This window comes from Ambystoma mexicanum, chromosome 13 (assembly GCF_040938575.1).
Source record: "Ambystoma mexicanum isolate Mex_15411 chromosome 13, UKY_AmexF1_1, whole genome shotgun sequence".
NCBI lineage: Eukaryota > Metazoa > Chordata > Amphibia > Caudata > Ambystomatidae > Ambystoma > Ambystoma mexicanum.
Genome location: NC_090938.1, coordinates 223,094,094 through 223,112,727, shown reverse-complemented (window position 1 = coordinate 223,112,727; position 18,634 = coordinate 223,094,094). Strand labels below are relative to the sequence as shown.

The following is an 18,634-nucleotide window of genomic DNA, read 5'->3' as shown; positions in this document are numbered from 1 at the left end:
CTTTGGCACTACCCAGACTTAGAGCCCACATTTGATACAGTTCTACAACGTAAGTAGGACCCTAACAAAGAAATGCGATTGGGGGACCTATATCCAGAGGGCAAATTCGCATCATTAGTGGAGGTACAAAATAAAGCCGGTAAGGGTCTTATCACCATACTGCAATACTATTGCATGAAGGCAGCCTGCAAACGGAAGTGGCCCTCATTCCTCGAAGCACCTCCCACGCATCAGTTCTTAACTGCAATCATTTTCACAGGATGGCTTTATGGGCAATGTCTCAAGTCTGTATAGGGCGACTCAATCATACACCACATCCAGAAACACTATGAAACAGAAGTGCGAACGGGATCTTGGTGTCACCATAGAAGAACCCCAATGGGCCAGGTACTGTCAATACACGAAGGCAATTTCGATCAATTCCAATTTTAGACTGATACAATTCAAGATTTTAAATCACTTACACATAACTCCGAACAAGATCTATAAGTTTGACCCTACACGGCAGGCATCCAGCCCCAAATGCAATGCGCAATCAGTGAATTCCATACATATGTACTGGGAATGCCCGTCTGTCAGAGCCTTTTGGGGAGAGGTGGCCAAGCTCATAAGCGATATTGTGGGAATATATATCCCGGCTACCACGCAAAAATACTTGTTGGGCGACATAGGTAAGGCCTCAGTAAGGACCCGACGATTTGTCGCCGTGGCGGGAGCAGTAGCCAGGAGGAACATACTAAGGACATGCAAGTCCAAACTGGCTCCTACCCCACGCGAGTGGCTAAGAGACCTGATATATGTACAAGAATGTGAATAGAACTATGTTAGGAGTGTAACAACTACATGTAAGCCAAAGGACATATGGGCCCCACTCTGTGCTTACCTCAGACACAATCAAGGAAATGAAACTGGAGATGAAACAGTAATGGTCTGAAACACTATTGGATTAGCTCTACTATGTATTAATATGACATTGCCATGCTAATATGTAACCATAGGCACAACACTTGATGTCCCGTGTATTCATGTTGTACCTGTCAGCAATTAATGAAAGTTTAAAAAAATATATATATAAAAGATAATACATGGCAATTCAAACAACTTAAAGATCATTACAGTGTTTTAGGAGCCTTTTCAACAAACTGTGTGAACTCCCTTCCCAGGATTCAAGGTTAATTCAGCTCCACTGTACATCAAAAGAAAAGAAGGAAATCCACATAGATAGCAACGTCTTTATTCAGTTCTTGAAATTCCTATGGCAACGTTAAGTCTTGTTAACCAAAGTTCCAATAACAGAGTTATAGTTCCTGAAGAACTAGTCTTTTCACTTCTTCAGAATAGCATCAGTGTTCTTCTCAGCCACAATGCTTTTTTCCCACTTTCCAGAAGAATTGATGGAGTTCAAAAGAAATACAACTTCTAGAAGATTAGTGAAACACAAGCATTGGTTAACGGTACTTATTCCTATATTCAACTTGTTTTGGAGCCACAGCTTCAGTACTCAGAAGTACAACCACATCTTCAGTATGAGACTTCTGAAATGAGATATTATCAGGATGAAAATGATGATTCAGCCACAGCTTCACTACAACCACGGCTTCAGTATTTTGTAACTTGGCAAGAGGTATATTTGTCAGGATGACTTTACAGTGCTGCTGCTACTTGCACAACTTCACTTCGACTAGAGTTTACAGGAAGGCATTCTCCTTTGCCTCATAGCCTTCCACCTTTGTTGCTGAAAGTTTACATCCACTGACAATCGGTAACACCACAACTGCTTCAGTAATATTTAGATTCAAGACAGACTTTGACAAGATTCACTTCATGGTACTTCAGTATCTTCTTGTAGGCAAGGTAGTCTTCCTCCAAATAACTCTCTTCAAAAGGGGCAACCTCTTTGCCTCTCTTGTCTGTCTGCCACAATAACAACACAGGTTTGCCTTTAGGACCCACTTCTCCTTCGCAGTCTTTGACAATCTAGGTTATGTCAAATTCATCAATCCTTATGAGCAGCAAGTTCCCCTTCCCTAATGTTGACTTCACTTTCTCTGCAAACTATTAGCCAACAATTCACCCAAAAGCCTTGATGGCACTCCCCTAGCTTCAGGCAATGCTTGCATATTGTTGTTCCAAGCAAGATTGAATTTATATTGGCCTCACAGTATTGATAGAAGTGTTTTATGGCTCTGACAAAGGCAGCTTTCATTGTGAATATGGAAAAGCCTCTGGGCTTGGGTAATACTTGCTTTTCTCTTCAACTGCCTATACAAAGAAACACTGATTAACCACTTGACCTCTTACTTGTGTTGTAATTGTTTGTGGGAATAAAGAGTTAGAGTTCAATATTCCTTTCGAAATCAAAATTAGGCCAATGCAAGCACTTCTTAAAGGTTTTCGCAAAGGTTAGAAGTTCAACAATGTGTTTGCAAAGTTTTTTCAGCACAATGGAAGACATGCAACCACTTATTAACAGAGTTTATAAGCTTTAAGTTTTTAACAATGCTGTAAGTAACGTTGGCTCTTCACGCAAATTAAATGTACGTTACTCGATCACACACAAGTGTTACTTTCCCATTTCCCCTTTATTTAAAGACTTCAACAAACACTTCAGCTCGCTTTAACTTATGCATGAGTGAATATTTGAACTGGATACTGTTGCCTGGCGTATTCGCACAAGGAATTAGAAGGCCAGGTATGAGTCACCAGCTTCTGTTATCCTTGTTCTGCGGATTGCCAAACTTCTACGACTTTGGACACAACCTCTACTCCTTCTGGTTTCTCGGGGACCAACACCTGTCCAAGCTGAAGGTATCTTTGGTCCTGCCACTCAGTTTTGGAGCGCCTTTCGCTCCTGAGACTGCAACTTGCCTGCAGCTCCTCGCTTCGGTCTCGAGTACGGCTCCTGCTCATAAATCATGGCAATCAAGCTCACATGTGGGAAGACAGCCTCCCTGCACATCTGCCACTGCACAGCCTTTGCCCTTCAGACTTTGGGAAACCAGGACCCTCTCATAACAAGCAGGTGAAATCTGCTGCATCCCCATTCCAGTGTCCCTCAGGTCCTCCCACTAGTAGTTGATTTGCCAGAACCATGCCTTCTTCCTTCTGCATCTGCTACTACAGCGCTCACTCCAGTCACAATTCCAGCTCCTTCTCATTGCTTGTACCTTAGGGAGCCTTTTATACCTCTTAGGTTGCTTCAGGTGTTGGCTGTTAGCCTTAATTGCCTGACTACTACTACAGCATGCCTCTTCAGCCCACTTCCTCGTCCCACTACTCATGGGATTATGGGATTTATAGTCCCCAACAACATTAATTTTTGTTTAGGTATTGTCTTGAGTATAAGGGTAGAGTTGCTTCCCTTAACGTCATTTAAGATGGAACCTCTGGAATTAAATATTACAGAGGAAGGCCATTTATTCAAGGCAACATTTCCAGATTCCTTTACATTATACCTCTGGGAGTAAGGAGGGTGTTTAGCTTGAAATACCTTGAAACTTCTTTCCATTGCTTAAGGGTTGTTCAGATTGTATGATATTCATGCCCAAAATCCCAGATCATCTATGTGGGTCAGGGACATTATAATGACAATAAGCCATTACCTGTTTTGGTAACTTAGAAAGGTTCTTCCTTTCAGAGGAAACATACATTGTCTCATTCCACGGAATGTCCTCACCACCCTGGACCTTGTCTCCTTCCAGGTGATCCTCCCGCAGTGCACCATCCCCAAGGTAAGGATCAGGAAGCATCTGCCTTTCCCTGGCCACCTGGGAGGAGACTTTAGGCATTGTTTTAATGTAGGATCTGTAGGATTCTTCACATATTGCTACATCATTCACAAACTTTGAATAGCAACCCAGAGCTAACTCCCGTTGCTGGCCGGACTTGACGTTGTCCTCCTGTTCTCCCCGCTCCACTCCTGTATGTTCTTTTGTCTCCTTCTGTTGTTATTCTGCCTCATTACTCCCTGGAGTCTGTGTCCACCTGTGCCCTTCTGTTTCTTTCCTTACGTCTTCAATGTCCCTTTTAGAAGACGGTTCTGGAGCTATTCTTTTCCATTAGCCTAAGAGACCTTGGATATTCAACTCGATTTAGGATGTTTTTTTTCTTCGGCTTACAGACTTTTCCCCCCACATGTTTCTTGGCATGCTCCACTGGTTACCCCTTTGTCTGGCCTTTGTTCCCATTACCAAGGGTGGCAAGGTGGCAGCCGACCAGTATCATCCTGTCATTTTCTGACACTGCCTCCATTCAAGATTCTGTGAGAGCAAGGCATTACAGGGACGTTTCCCAGGTTTACCGCCCCCCAGACAAGGGTGTGTGAGAAACCAGAAGGTGTCTCACCCACTAGTCCCTGGGGATCTGTCATCCAGGTGGCCGGGACACGCTCATCGCTTTTGGATCCAGTTCCTGGGAGTGAACAAGTGCAGGCGGAACACCTGGATGAGGGGTCTTGGGGAGTGGAAGTGGGACACCAGATGACGAGACATGGTATCCCCTTCCCTGTAAAACCTATACACCATCCTATCAGATAGGCTACGTAGGAACTGTACTCCCCCCCCCCCTCCCTTTTCCCACATGAACACTTTCACACGGACAGCCCGCTCTGGGAGTAAACAGATTAACACCAGAGCAGAATACCTGACGTATCCTAATACAATGGTCCGCCGAGGTCAGGCAATTACTGACCATCACTCGCACCTGACTTTCATTAAGCTTCCCCACATGGATAAAATTGAGGAGCACGAAAGCACACTCTGAGCGAAGCAAAGCACACAAGGAAACGTCAGTTTTGAGACAGCAGCTGAACGAGAGAAGCTGCCAACGGCAAAACAGGAGGGGATCGCCAGGAGTGGAATTGCCTTGACCTTTTCAACAAGAGACTTACTTTCACAAGCCCTCGAGATTAGAAAGTGTAAGACCAGGGAACTAGGCTGAAGAATCCTGTATTATGTGTCGGAGATACCAGGGGCCCTCCTGCATCTCTAATCAAGGTGGGAGAAGCAGCAGCCGCTTTGATACCGTCCTTGGCTCCAAGAACAAAGCAGTGTCTGTGAAATCAACACAGCCAGTGAGTTGAGGAGACCAATATATATGTTGAAGCCAGGGTTGCAAGAGGCATTGTATTGCGAGCACTGGAATAAACATTGTTAAAACGTGCGAGAAAAGATGCAAGTAAAAGTTGAACTGCTGATGAGTGTTTGAACGTTGAAGATACTTTGATATGGTACCTTTGACAGAGTGGTCCGGCATCATGTGGGTGCTCAAACGAAGGTGCTGTAAGGTATCCATCTGAGAAGTGCCAAAAGTGAAAGTTAAAGGGATATAGTAAAAAGAGAACAACAAATTGTGAATTGAAGTGGTCCTGCGACGGGTCCAGCAAAATCCTGCACACAGTTGAAAGTCTTCGATTTTGAAATAGTTTGCAAAATGAGATAAATTTGGTCTGACCCCTGTGGAGGGGGTCCCGGGGTGAACAGTGAATCACCAGAGAAGTTGTGCGTATAAGAATTCTGAGGAGAAAGGAACATTGAATGTTTGTGTGTCGCATCAAGCCCTCTGAAAGAAGAGATTTTGAATGGCAAAGAGACTTTGGCACAGAAGGTTCTGAAACTGAGATTTTGAACCGCATCCTCAAACTAGAAAAGCCAGCGTATGTGCTAAGTTCGAGTGTGGCGCCTTGTCCCGTACTGAAAATGTGGGGAAGGGAAGCTAACGGCTCAACTATCCTGACATATCATTTCTTGAAAACTTTTCTTTTGCATAACATTGTTTCCCACACCATTTTGTATTTAGGTGTAAGGATTGGCAATAGGTTTATTAGTATAGGCCCTTTTATTTTGACTAGACTCTACTAGGACTGCATTATTATTATTTGATGGTCGTAGCTTGCTCCCATCTTTAGATTTACGATTAGATAGGTGTTTTTCAAATCCAATTGAAGTTCAATAAAAACCCTTGAACTTTGATCACTTGTGCCTGTCTTCACTGTTTGATACCATGCATTCCTTTCAGGTGGTAAATGTGAGACCAATCTCCCTGTCTTCTTAATACTTAATTCCCCTCATTGCTATTCTCTCTATCTTCAATAAAAGCTCCCAGGAAACCTCTACTTTGCATCGTCAAGCTGGGGAAGGTTGGCTGCATTTTATGCTTGGGAAAATAAGGTAATTGGGCATTAGCTTGCTGGGTAGTGGTGCTGGCCAATTGGGGAGTTTGGAAAGTGGCCTGTATTCTCTCGTAAGGGCCTGTATTCTCTCGAAAGAGCCTGCATTCCGGGCTCCCCAGTGCCACGTGCCCATCGCCCTTTGCCTCTCCTTATCCCCCATGTCTACTTTACCACTCACGTTTAAGCTCACATGGGTGCTAAAGAAAATTTTTAATAAGTGCGTGCCTTCAGTCAGTCCTGTGTGTACAGAGGGAGTCAATTTCTTTGTTGATTAATCAACACTGAAAACTGACTCCCTCTCCCAAACACAGCGTCGAAGGAGTGACTGAAGATGAGTTTGTTTCCTTTAGCTCCTGTCGGTCATTACTCGTGGATGCTAATGGTGATATACACCCCCAGCATTTGACCGAATGTGCTGGTTACGGTGCCTACACTCCCGTTAAGGAACCTTCAGTTGGGCCCTTAACTTGGGTGACTGGCTATTACTGGCAGGGTTGGCCCGCCGCATTGGTGTATATACCCTCCTTAGGGGCTCTGATTATCGGATTGTTGGACTGTTCCTTCCTAGTTTTTCCTGCTCCTTTGCGTCTTTGTCCTCATTTTGTGAGTACACTCTACTCTACTATACTCCTTAAATACAGTGAAAATATGTTTTCTCCCTTTTTCAGTTGTGTTCACGCCATGTTGTGGTCAGGCAATAGTGTCTTGCCTTCTGCCTAATCTCGTAGTCAGCCTGGAAAATGTGTGGCTTTCTAACTTGGTTATGGGTTTTTATTTTGACTCTCTGTAAGAGGCAGCTGTGCCTCAAGTCTCTGACATGTCTTGCGAGGACTAGGGTGACTCTGGTTTAGCCCCTTATAACTGCCTCCCGGGTTTGTACCACAAAGTGTACGTTCCACCCTCAGATCTCATCCATCAGCACCCATAGTTCCCCAGTGACTTTGTCAAAGACTGTTATCTTTGGTCATCTATATGTCCAATAACCTTTTAGTTCAAGTTTAGAATTGGTACTGTGTGTTTCTGTTCTCTATGGACAAGAGTAGGTTAGTTTCTGACTGACCCTAGGATGCATTTTGGTTTTTCATGGTCCTAATCCTTTTATCTCGTTAAGAGAAATGGAGCCCCTTTTAATCTTGCCTTGGTAGCATCCTAAATAATGCTATTATACATTGTGCCTATATCTTTAGTCTAAAAATGTGTTTATGAATAAAATACCACTTTGCTCTCTGTTTGTCAAACTCCAGCTGGTGCAACGGGATTTAACTTTTTGTATGTTTTCTTTTAGGAATTTGCCACATTGACAAGGGAATTAAATGGTTGCAGGGAACAGCTTCTTGAGAAGGAAGAAGAGATTTCTGAACTGAAAGCTGAAAGGAACAATACACGGGTAAGAATATGACCCAAAACGATGGGTTTGGGATTTGTTCAACGTCCTCCTAATGGAGCTATGAGAAGATGAACCTACTGTACCTCAGTGGCCTTTCTTGGGATTCACATAGAAATGTGTCCCTTTAGCTTGATTCAATCCAGTGTGGATCTCCATCACATTCTACTGAGTCTGAACGGTTTCATGTAATAATTCCGCATTTTGCACACCAAACACAAAAATTACCGATTCCTTGTGGCCGACTTTGTTTGGCCTTCAAAATGCCGAATGATCACAATCTACACCCCCCAAGCTCAAAACCCCCAACCAACCAGAGAATTACTATCTCTGTACTGTGATGATTGGACATAGACATGGCGCTCCCATGTGGTCAGGAGATGGGTGTACTCAGTACTCCCTGAACAGATATCCCCTGAATCCTCGGTCCTAATCTGGGAACGCACTTGTTTGGAATTACGCATGCTTGAATTCACACTTTTCCAAGAGTTAACATGAATCCAACGTGACACACTAGCGATTCAATTTACCCCCTTCAGTGAGTTTTCTTTAATCTCACATTATAACAGTGCCCTAGTGTAAACCAGCACTCTATAAAGATAGTAGCCCTCTCACTGGTGGTATGCGAGTGCACATTAAAAGGTCAGATGTTTAATACTGTTGCACAGTAAATACTAGCTGCTAGAAAAAAAATAAAAACAATTAGCCAATGAAGTATTAAGTCTGATAAATTAAGCATCAATGTTTAAATTATTGTACAGGAAAACAGTGGCATGTTCCCAGTAATGCAACATTACCAATATGGTGATTGGTGAACAAATCTTTTCTATTTAGAATGAATCTCCCCCAGTTAAAATATATCCAGGAATTCAAGCTAGATAATCCACTACATATGCCCATTATATGAGGTTTAACAAAAGAATAATGCCCTTAAAAGTCTGGCAGCGGCAGACTGCCCACACGATGAACAAGATTTCATTTTATGGCTTTTGGAGTCTGGCTCAGGACAGTCAGCAGAGATCTTGTTTTTCAAGGAGGTGATGTTGTCATGAGCAGTCTTTTCAGGGGTGTTAAATTAAATGCACCTCACTTACAAGTTTACAGGATTAAAAACAGACATCCAAAGTAGAAGCCCAGAATTGTGGTAAGTGGGGTGAAAACGTTAAAGGTAAAAAATATAGACACTAAGCCATCTGTTTACTGAAGGGAAATTTAATATCCCTCTCAGGAGTACAGGATCATTCACCTTAAGTGGGGATACAAGAAACAAAACAATAGTACATGGATCGCGCAACCAATCTTAAATAATTTTGATACACTTCAAGACAGTGACATTTTTGGGACATGCATTGATGCTCAATGCTATTAGAGTTCCAAACTGGTCTGGGATATAGTTGATTACCATAAACGCCCACGCGAGATTGCTCAAACTATATAGCAGTCTTAAGGGAACTAAAACTTCCAAATCATTAAAAAAAAATATATATATATATATACATTAGTAAACCAAGTCCATCTACTGCTAATAACCATATCAAACATGTTTTTAATCACTTAGGTCAACAACAACAAAAATAACTACTTCTTTATTCACTAGTACATCGATACATATGTACTTTTTAACCCAATTAAATCTTCAAATGAAAACAATTCATATAACCGTACCTTCATACACATGTTAAGTCCCCTTACAGACATAAAGAGGATTTTCAATCCAAGCTTAATCAGATTGCTTTGTGAAATAAACAATATTTTGGAGCCTGTAAGCCTAGTGTCTAAAATTGTTGTTCCAAAATATTAAGTGTTTCGGCCTCCTAAGGATCCCTTCTCAGGAATAAACCTGACTGCCTTTTAATATATTTATTTTGTTTTAAGTGTTTGCTTGGGTTATCACAATGCTCTTCTCTCCCAGCAACCCCCACCTCCATGCATCAGTCATATATGACTCTTTACTTTGAAGAAAAGGTACAGGGAGTGGGAATACAGTAACAAAATCGTTTTGGCTTTTTATTAAAAGGCAGGGTTTGGCAAATAGACACAGTGATAACAAATTGTGTGGGAAAATCGTTTTGGGATGCAAGTAACTGAATGGGAAATTTTGTTTTGCAAACTTTGAATGGCAACGTTGTAGCGGTACTTGTTTTGGGGTTATGGACACCCCATTCGGTACAGAAGACCAGGGTTTTAGAAAGGTATAATCAACAAAGTACTATACCGGCTCTAACACACTGGGCATGGACTTTGTTAGTTTCGTACTCTAACAACACTCATCCCATGATTTTCTATATGGGAATTAATTGATTTAACTCCAATTCAATGCACTAAGGATCTTCACAGCTTCCCTCATCCCCACAATTTAAGGAAAGGATTAAGGCAGGCAGTTCCCAACACAATTCAATTTAAATCGATAGGATGATTTTCTTTAGTGGAATTAATTTGATTTGGATTTAATAAAATGTTCCAATTGTCTCCCCAGATCCACCCCCCTGCCCGCTATGCAAGTTGAAGATTAAGGTTGGCAGATTCCCCCCTACACATTTGATGGCATTTAAATTAATCTACTTACATGTCAGGCCTTGGGTATGGGGCATCCAGGGAAACAGCAGGATTCTTTAGAGGACAGCACAGATCTGGTCAAAAGGCTCTGGTTTAGCTCCTCAAATGGCAGGCCCAGCTAGCTTCTAGATTTCCTGGGCTCTGACTCCCATGCAATGTTTAAGGCCTTGGTAGCTCTCCTGTCTCTCTGCTAGTTCTTTGCAAGAGTCCAGAAGAGGTTACCTCCAGCAATATAGGGGGAAAGTTAAGAGAAAAATCAAAAGTCCAAAGAAAGGTCCTAAGTGTCAAAAAAGCCAAAGAAAGCTTCCTCTCAGATTGAAAACTGATCTCTTATAGGGCTGGTGATACTCCATTAGTAACATGCTTCCCACGCTACGGATTGACCAGTCTCTTCCTCTCCCTCCCACCAATACACCGTCTGCCTGCTAATAGGACAAGGAGTGGGGGGGTGAATGATGGAGGCTGAGGGAGGAGGAAGATTCTTCACCCAAAATGACAAGTGGGTTTAAATTTTTCAGTGTCCTTAAAAATCTAATAACATTGCAGCTACCCTAATTTTTCAGATAATGGCAGGCATATATATATTTTTGAGTTCTATATTTTATGGCGAGTCCGAAAATACAAATCATATCTCGGCACACCCTTCCTGGGAGTAACTACCGTTTTTATTGTTTTTACTCCTGAGCTGAAATAGTCACAAATCTGCCCCTTCCTGATATTGATATTTTATTTCTATCGGGCTTGTACACAAGTGTTTTAGAGCGCGATCAAACCGTACTCCCATAACATATCATCACACCAACTTTCTATCACCTCAGAATTATGGGAAGGCCAGAATCATAATTGTCTTCATAACTTAAATTGTATACATCACAAAGGATTCCCATTTACATGGTACTGACAGGCTTTTCCTCCCTTTTGATAGGAGTCTGGAGTGAGCTCACTGGGACATACGATTTAATTAAAGAAAGGGTGGCCCAATTGTATTCATATGGCAAGACAGCACATGGGTCCCTCATTTTCACCTAGCCCCCACATATTCCTAAGTTGCATTTGTCATCGTCACCTAACTTGAACATCTGCTTATCAGCAATATGTTTCATAGACAATGTTTGATCATCCATTAATGGCTATGAAGCCATTTATTGAGGTCCAGTTAGCCCTGAAAAGTTCATATCTGTGGACCACTAATGCACAGTTAATGGGAAGACTGGACCTTGAAGGTAATTTCTGCTGGCTGTCTTATCTGCGAAACCCACAATTTTGAGCTAATTCTCAGTTAATTCTTTGTATTTATAACTGAAACCAGGCCTGTTTTCCTGGGGGCTCAGCCCAGGTCTTGAGTTCCCATTTTCAAAGACGCAGACCTTTCAGTTCAGTGGGGAAAACAGCAGCTGCATCCATACGTCAGAAAATAAGCCTTACATTGACAAGATGTGCTTGCATTTATCATTTTAGCATTATCTCTGAGCATGTGGTTTAAAATTAAATCTTTCTTGACATATGGTTTGGAAAGATATGTTCACTTTAGGTATCATTCACACATAGGCCACAATTACATAGAAAAATCCAACAAGTGGGCCTTTACATTTGAATGTTGGTTTATTTGTGAAAAGTAAGTGTCTTTCTCCGAAATATGTCACTTGGCTTCACTTTTTAAATGTAAGGCACAATTCCTCCTTGGTATTTTTCACATGCCTATCCTTTCAAAGTATATTTTCACATGTGTACTCCTGCAGTTTCTGAATCTGTCAAAAGGTGCCTTTTCCCAGTTCACACAAATTTAGCCTCTGCAGCACCATCTGTCATTACCCATTCATTGGGCATATCCATCAGTTTTACGCTCTCAGGTAGATTCCCCTTCACTTGGGCACCTCTCCAGTTAAGTGGAGTTGGTTAGGCCCAATTCTTTCAGTTTCACTAGGCCTTATGTCAGAAATCACTGTTTTGTACTGGCTTTTATATTTCAATGGAACTCCACATAAGCCAGCTTCACTCTCACAACAGGGCCTAGCATGGCCTCTCAAACTCTGTCACTCTGGGCCTGTCTTTTTACCCCACAAAAATATAAACGAAGCTCCAGAGTAAACCCAAACAGTGGATCAGGAGGGTCATAAGAGCCTGGGAGCTTAGAAGGGAAAGTGCAGACCCTAGTTTTCTCTCAACTTGTCACAGCTGCTCCAGAAACTGTTCTAGAAAGCACACCAAAGCTCTTCCACATTAAGGCTGAGCATTCTGAATGCACAATAAAGCAATGCATTTTTTAGAGAGCATTGTCTTCACAGATGGATTCTAAATGTGCTGATTTCTTTTTTTTAAGGAATTTGGACAATGGACGGGTGTCCCTTCTACGAAACATAATTTTCTCTGTCAGAAATCTGAGAGTAGATTCATATGGGGTTTTCATTCAGTGACTTGTTCGTTAAATTATTCATTTGGGATACACAGAGCAAATCAGATTTGCTCAAGTAGGCACAGTCCCCACAACTCAGCCAGGCAATATTATTTTACTATGCAAAATGAAGACCGCAACACCTTTATTTTAATCTTTAGTATGTGTTTGGGCATATATGAATGGCCTAAAAGTAGACTGAACACCAACAGGTCTGTAGAGGAGCAGCTGAATGCCTCTGCAGGAAGACCCGCCCCCATTCTGCCTATATTCTGGAATCCAGAATTTGCGCCATGCACACCACCAGTGATAGTGCCAATTCCACGAAGAGCCTTCGAGAAAAGGTACCCATTGACAAAACCCTATATGACGTATCCCTGAAGAGATGACAATGGGCCTCATTACACGGTAGGCGGTAATGGTTGCCGCCAGTATTTTACCGTGCCCGCCTTGGTGGATGGCGGAATTACCACCCTACTCCAAGGTGAGCGGGGGCGGTAATTCCCCATTCACCAAGGCACTTCCCCATTCCCATTTTTGCCCCCATAGGGCTCAATGGGAATGGGGAAGGCGCTAATTACGGTACCGCAAATTGCGGTACCGTAATTAGCACCAAGGTCCCTTTGCGGGCCCGTTCCTTAACGGCTGATAAAACCAGCCGTTAATGTCGGGTCCCGCAAAGGGACCTCGTAGTAAGGCGGTAAGGGTTTACCGGTACCAGTACCGTTAAACCCTTACCGCCTACCGTGTAATGAGGCCCAATCTCTTGGAGGAGATCCCTAGAGGAAAATGAAGATGAGAGAAAGAGAAGCTGGTGACGTCACAAGAAGCAAACGTGACGCACTGAGAAGAGTGGTTGAAATGAGAATGCATAGACATTACAGAATCTGATTACGAAATAAAGAATCGAGTCAACTTTCATATGTGGAATAAAGATTGCACATGTGAAGAACACTGCAGAAAAGGCAAGGCAATTGTAAAAGTAATTTTAGAAGCTAGCCATACGTAGTGAATAGACTGCAGGCGGTACCGCTACTATATAGAAGCCGGACATACATTTGCTGTTGCATATTTAGTTAACTCAGACCCACGGACAAAGAAGGATCAGAAAAGCTGTGTTGCACTAAGAAAACAGCTGAAGATCGAGGAAAAGGCTGAAATGAGGTATTGGGATGATAGCTCAGCGGCAACGTGCTTGCCTTGGAAACAAGACGACATGGAGCAACACAGGTTTGATCCCCGGGTCCGCGCTTAGAAACCTTTGGGTATTAAGCACGTTATAAATAACCTATCATAACAGCTGTCTAGCCCAGTGTCAAAGGATGGAGCGGCCCAATAACTGGTTGTCTATCCTTGAAGAACAGTGAATGTGAGACGCTGAATCAGCCCTTGTCAAGGCGCGAGGAAAGAACACCACGAGTGGCAAGTTTATAAATTCAAAACAATTCAATGCTGCAAAACAGGCAGAAATGAGGTCTCCTGTCACCTGAGTCAAGGATGGAAATAGGAGTTGGGTGTGCAGACCTGAACTGTGATACGAGTGTGCCTATACTCCCTTTTATTCTCAGGAGTAATGTTACTTTGCAAGGACAAGTTCAAAGACCGTCTGACTGGCTGTCGGCATGAGTGATGATAGATGTTGGGCTAATTGGGTGGGGAGACATGGTCAAGTCCACCCACTGACACCTGGGGTACCAGCTTACGTTCTGCTAGTGGGCTGAATGTTTCAGAAGGGCACGAGCATGCCAACCAATTGTAGAAGGCCATATATCAAAGGGCCTTATAGTTTGAGAGGCAATCATGTACTGTATACTTAATACTGTTGAAGAGGACTTGCACTAGGGGTGGGTATAAGTTGTCCACCTGACTGTACAGATCCAACCACAATCCTAACCCTTATAGAAAGTATACTTAGATGTTCCACTTAAGCCAACCACAAAACCCTGTAGGCTTTCTTAGTTTGCCACGTAGTTTCACATCACATATGATGAACATATACTAAATCAGTGTAATTGTTTATGAAATGCGTTGAGAGATATGCTGTGTGACGTCCATTGATATCCGTTGTAACTCCTTGTTTTAGATCATTGAAAATAAAACTGTCTGATGAGATGTTTTGCCAACTTCCTGAGTCGGTCTTATTATTTGGTGCAAGAGTTATTCTGCATCCCCATCCTTGCATGACGTGTAACTGATTTAAAGGGCCCCCTGTGGGTGCAGCTCGTATTGGATGGGTTGCAAGTCATAAGGCTGCACTCGTCCTCATGCTCTTTGGCCAGCCGTGTCTCAGTTGTCCGTCTCAGATTCACAAGAGGCTTCACAAGAAGTGATGGATGGAACCCTAACTTCTAAGAGGAGCCACGGAATGCTTTGTAGGGCCCGATGGATAAGTTTTCGGACTAGAACCACCAGGACAAAGGACAAGAGCTGGCTTTTAACATTGGGCAGTGGACTGGTTATATGTGCACAACTGACAGGTGGCACTGCGGGAAGGCAACCAGGGATAATTAGGATATGGGGTTTTCCGGGGGCTTCCAATCACCTACCTTAGTCTAAAACTCCCAAAGGCACAAGTCTTTCTAAATTGGGCGGTGCAGTGGGTAACCGCACAGTGAGGTTGGCAGAGGTGTGGGAATGGCCGTCATTCGGGATGTCAACGAGCAGAGACTTCTTAGAGGTGAAAAGATGGGGGCACATGAAATTTATAGGGTGCAGTTGAAAATGGTAGCGAAGATGAATGTGTCATCTGTGTTCAGAAGAGAGGAGGCCATTTCATTAACAGGCGAGGCAGATAGTTAATAGGTTAGCGGTATAGGTATCCGGCCGTTCACCGAAGGACTGTGCCACTGCAGTGTATCCCTCAACTGAGTATAAAACACTGGTCAAAGACCACCAGTGTGTCCCCTCACTTGTTTTCCACTTATCTGCCTTTCTTTCCTTCCTCCTATATTTGTATTTCCATTCCTGCATTCTTCCCTTTCTTCTTTCTATCTTCCTTTGCCCATGCTTCATTTGGCCGGGAGGATAGCTCAGCGGCAACGTGCTCGCCTTGGAAACAATACGACATGAACCAACACAGGTTCGATCCCTGGGTCCACGCTTAAAAAACCTCCGGGTATTTAGCACGTTATAAATACGCAACTAAGAGACCTAGGGCCTCATTACGGCCCTGGCGCTAATGGGTTAACGGCACCATAAAAGGCTGCGGCGCCGTTAACCCATTAGCGCCTGATTACGAGGTCCCTTTGCGGGACCCGACCTTAACGGCTGGTCTACACCAGCCGTTAAAGTAGGGACCCGCAAAGGGACCTTGGTGCTAAGTACGGTACCGCAATTTGCGGTACTGTACTTAGCGCCTTCCCCATTCCCATAGAGCCCTATGGGGCGAAAATGGGAATGGGGAAGGGCCATGGTTCAATGGGGAATTACCGCCCCGCCAACCTTGGAATGGGATGGTAATTCCCCATTGAACCATGGCGGACCCGTTACAACACCGGCACCAACCATGGTGCTAATAGCACCATGGTTTAGCGCCGGTGTTGTAATGAGGGCCATAGGGCCTCATTCCGAGTAGGGCGGTAAGGGTTAACGGTCACCGGTAACGAGACCGGTGCCGTTAAACCCTTCCCGCCCTACTATGAGTTCCCTTTGCGGGTCCCGTCCTTAACGCCTGCTCTTAGCAGGCGTTAAGGACGGGACCCGCAAAGGGACTTTAGAGCTAATAACGGTACCGTAATTTACGGTACCGTTATTAACGCCTTCCCCATTCCCATTGAGCCCTATGGGGGCTCAAATGGGAATGGGGAAGGGCCCTGGTGAATGGGGAATTACCGGTCCCTCCAACCTTGGAATGGACTGGTAATTACTCCATTCACCAGGGCGGAATCGGAATGAGTTTGGAGGCAGCCATGACGCAAATAGCGGCGTGGTTACCTCCAAACTCGGAATGAGGCCCATATTCTTGTAATAGGGCCTCGATGCCCCAGGGCTGTGTGAGCGCTTTAAAAATGCAAATTAAATAAATAAATTCCTAACTTTCTTATATAATTTTCACCATGTTGTTATTCCTGAACACCTCTGCTCTCTTTATTTTAATTCTAGCTCTCCTTCCTCTCCGGTTTTACCACTGCCGTTGCTTTTCCATATTTCAGTTTTCTTTTTCATTTATTTACCCTCTGTACCGTTCATTTTTGATTCTCCTTTTTCTATATCTAATTGTCCTTGGTCACTGAAGTGTAGCTATTTTCTCTTCCCCATCATTTTTTCTCATGTCTGGACTAGCGTATGCCTAACTATGAACCCATGCATGAGTGCAGATGTGCAGAGTCTAGAGTCCATAGTGTGGCAGGTTTATCATGTAGAGCAGGGTTGTCCAACTCCAGGCCTTGAGGGCTGTAAACCAGATGGGTTTTCATGATATCCCTCATTAATATTCACAAGGAAAAATGTGCATTATTTTAGAATTATTGCTTGCAAATTTATCTCATGAGTAATAACGAGGGGTATCATGAAAATCCAACACGGAGCCGGCCTTCAAGGCCTGGAGTTGGACAACCCTGATTTAGAGTGTCTCAGGGGGTCCCAAGGCTGCTTTTTGGAAATTTCCAGAGTAGTGTCTCGATGAGCTGTGGGCCTCTAGACGCCATTGAGTTCTGCACCGCAGGACAAAATAGTGAAGATACCCTGGTCACTTGGATCTAGTTCCCAGAGTGGATTTATTTATTTATTACAATTGTATAGCGTCCAGACCCTTGGGTATCACAGCGCTTGAACCATAGTAAGCGAAACAGTGAACGGAAAGAGGTACATATCTTAGTCACATTTGTCACACAACCAGGTTTTTCACAAGTTTTCTGAACAGTTGGTAGGAGGGTTCATTACTGATAGTAGGCGGCAGTGAGTTCCAGAGGGATGGTACTGTGACACAAAAGCTAGATCCTCCTGCTCTTTTTGAAACTTAGGGTTAGCAGATAAGGTTTGAGGAAGATCGCATGGAGCGCACAGGGAGTTTAGTGGATATGCAGTGTTTGAGGTTGATGGTCAATTTTTCTCATCACAGGGCTCTCTGAAAGGTCCCATCATCGCCCTGCCTCAAATCTAGATTTTTTTCTTTAACAATCTATATACTAATCGAAGAATCCCCCATCAAGAGAGAGAGTGCCGACACTCCGCTGAGCCAGACCCAAGACTCCAACAAGGAATGGAAAGAGTTTTCCACTAAGGGAGAACATTTCCTTGTGCTGAACTAAAAGTGAGTGCAATGCTACTGTTCGTAGTTGGCCAAGTTCACCAAGTACACTCTACAAAGGGCTGCGAGAGCTGTGATATGTTGTCTGGTGGTCTGTGACTCTCCGGGATCTGAGGTGGCAGATCTGGGAGTCAGTGATAACCTTAATGGAGGAAAGAAGATGGTGGTGGTGATACAGGAACAGCTCCAGGAGGAGATGGTGACGTCAAGGGTGATGAGCAAATGGAGCTATCGTTTTATTCTCGATTCATGTAACCAATGCACTTACTATAGTTTGCATTCGTCAATTATTTACTCACCTTCTAATTTTTTGATCTACTGTTGAAAATTAAAACTGAATATAAAATGTGGGTTATTTTAAAGATTTGCATCTAATGTCAGATTTATGTTCATTTATGTATCCTTTGATGATCTCGTGGTTTCACCTACATAAAAAACAAGCATTGGCAATGCCAATAGTTTTGCAATTTACCAAGGTTATTTGCATTTGGCATTCACAGGTACCAGGGTGAAAGGAGAAAGGTGCAAAGTTTTAAAGGAGGTTGTGATAAGGGGCACAGGTGTGCAAGAGAATGAGAAGGAAGGAGAATATGATCCCAGATGGAGGTGCTTCATTTAATAATGGCTTCATACATGCGCTGTGTCCTCCAATTCTTGCTTTTGTTCTTGCTTTCTGTGACTAATAGTCCTGCAACAAGCGGTCTGTATGATCATCATGCACATGACTTTTTATTATAGTGTGTGATTCCCACATTGCATAACGTTTCCGTGCTGTGGTACTTGCTGTTATTGCGCAAAGGGGGCTATTAAATGCAACTGTTGGATTGTTTCATCCATTTGCAGACCAATGTCTGCAGCAGGCTAATTGGCCTATTGTGCTTTTTT

General features: G+C 43.3%; 1 protein-coding gene across 3 annotated transcripts in view; it reads left to right on the top strand.

The window, feature by feature from the left end:
* The window catches only part of PPFIA4 (PTPRF interacting protein alpha 4), a 3,167,227-nt gene that overhangs the window by 627,326 nt on the left and 2,521,267 nt on the right, over window positions 1–18,634 (top strand). For all 3 annotated transcript variants that reach the window (XM_069633679.1, XM_069633678.1, XM_069633680.1), the window contains one exon: window positions 7,455–7,556. In XM_069633679.1, the coding sequence (XP_069489780.1) occupies window positions 7,455–7,556 (102 nt within the window). The remainder of the gene's footprint in view (window positions 1–7,454; window positions 7,557–18,634) is intronic.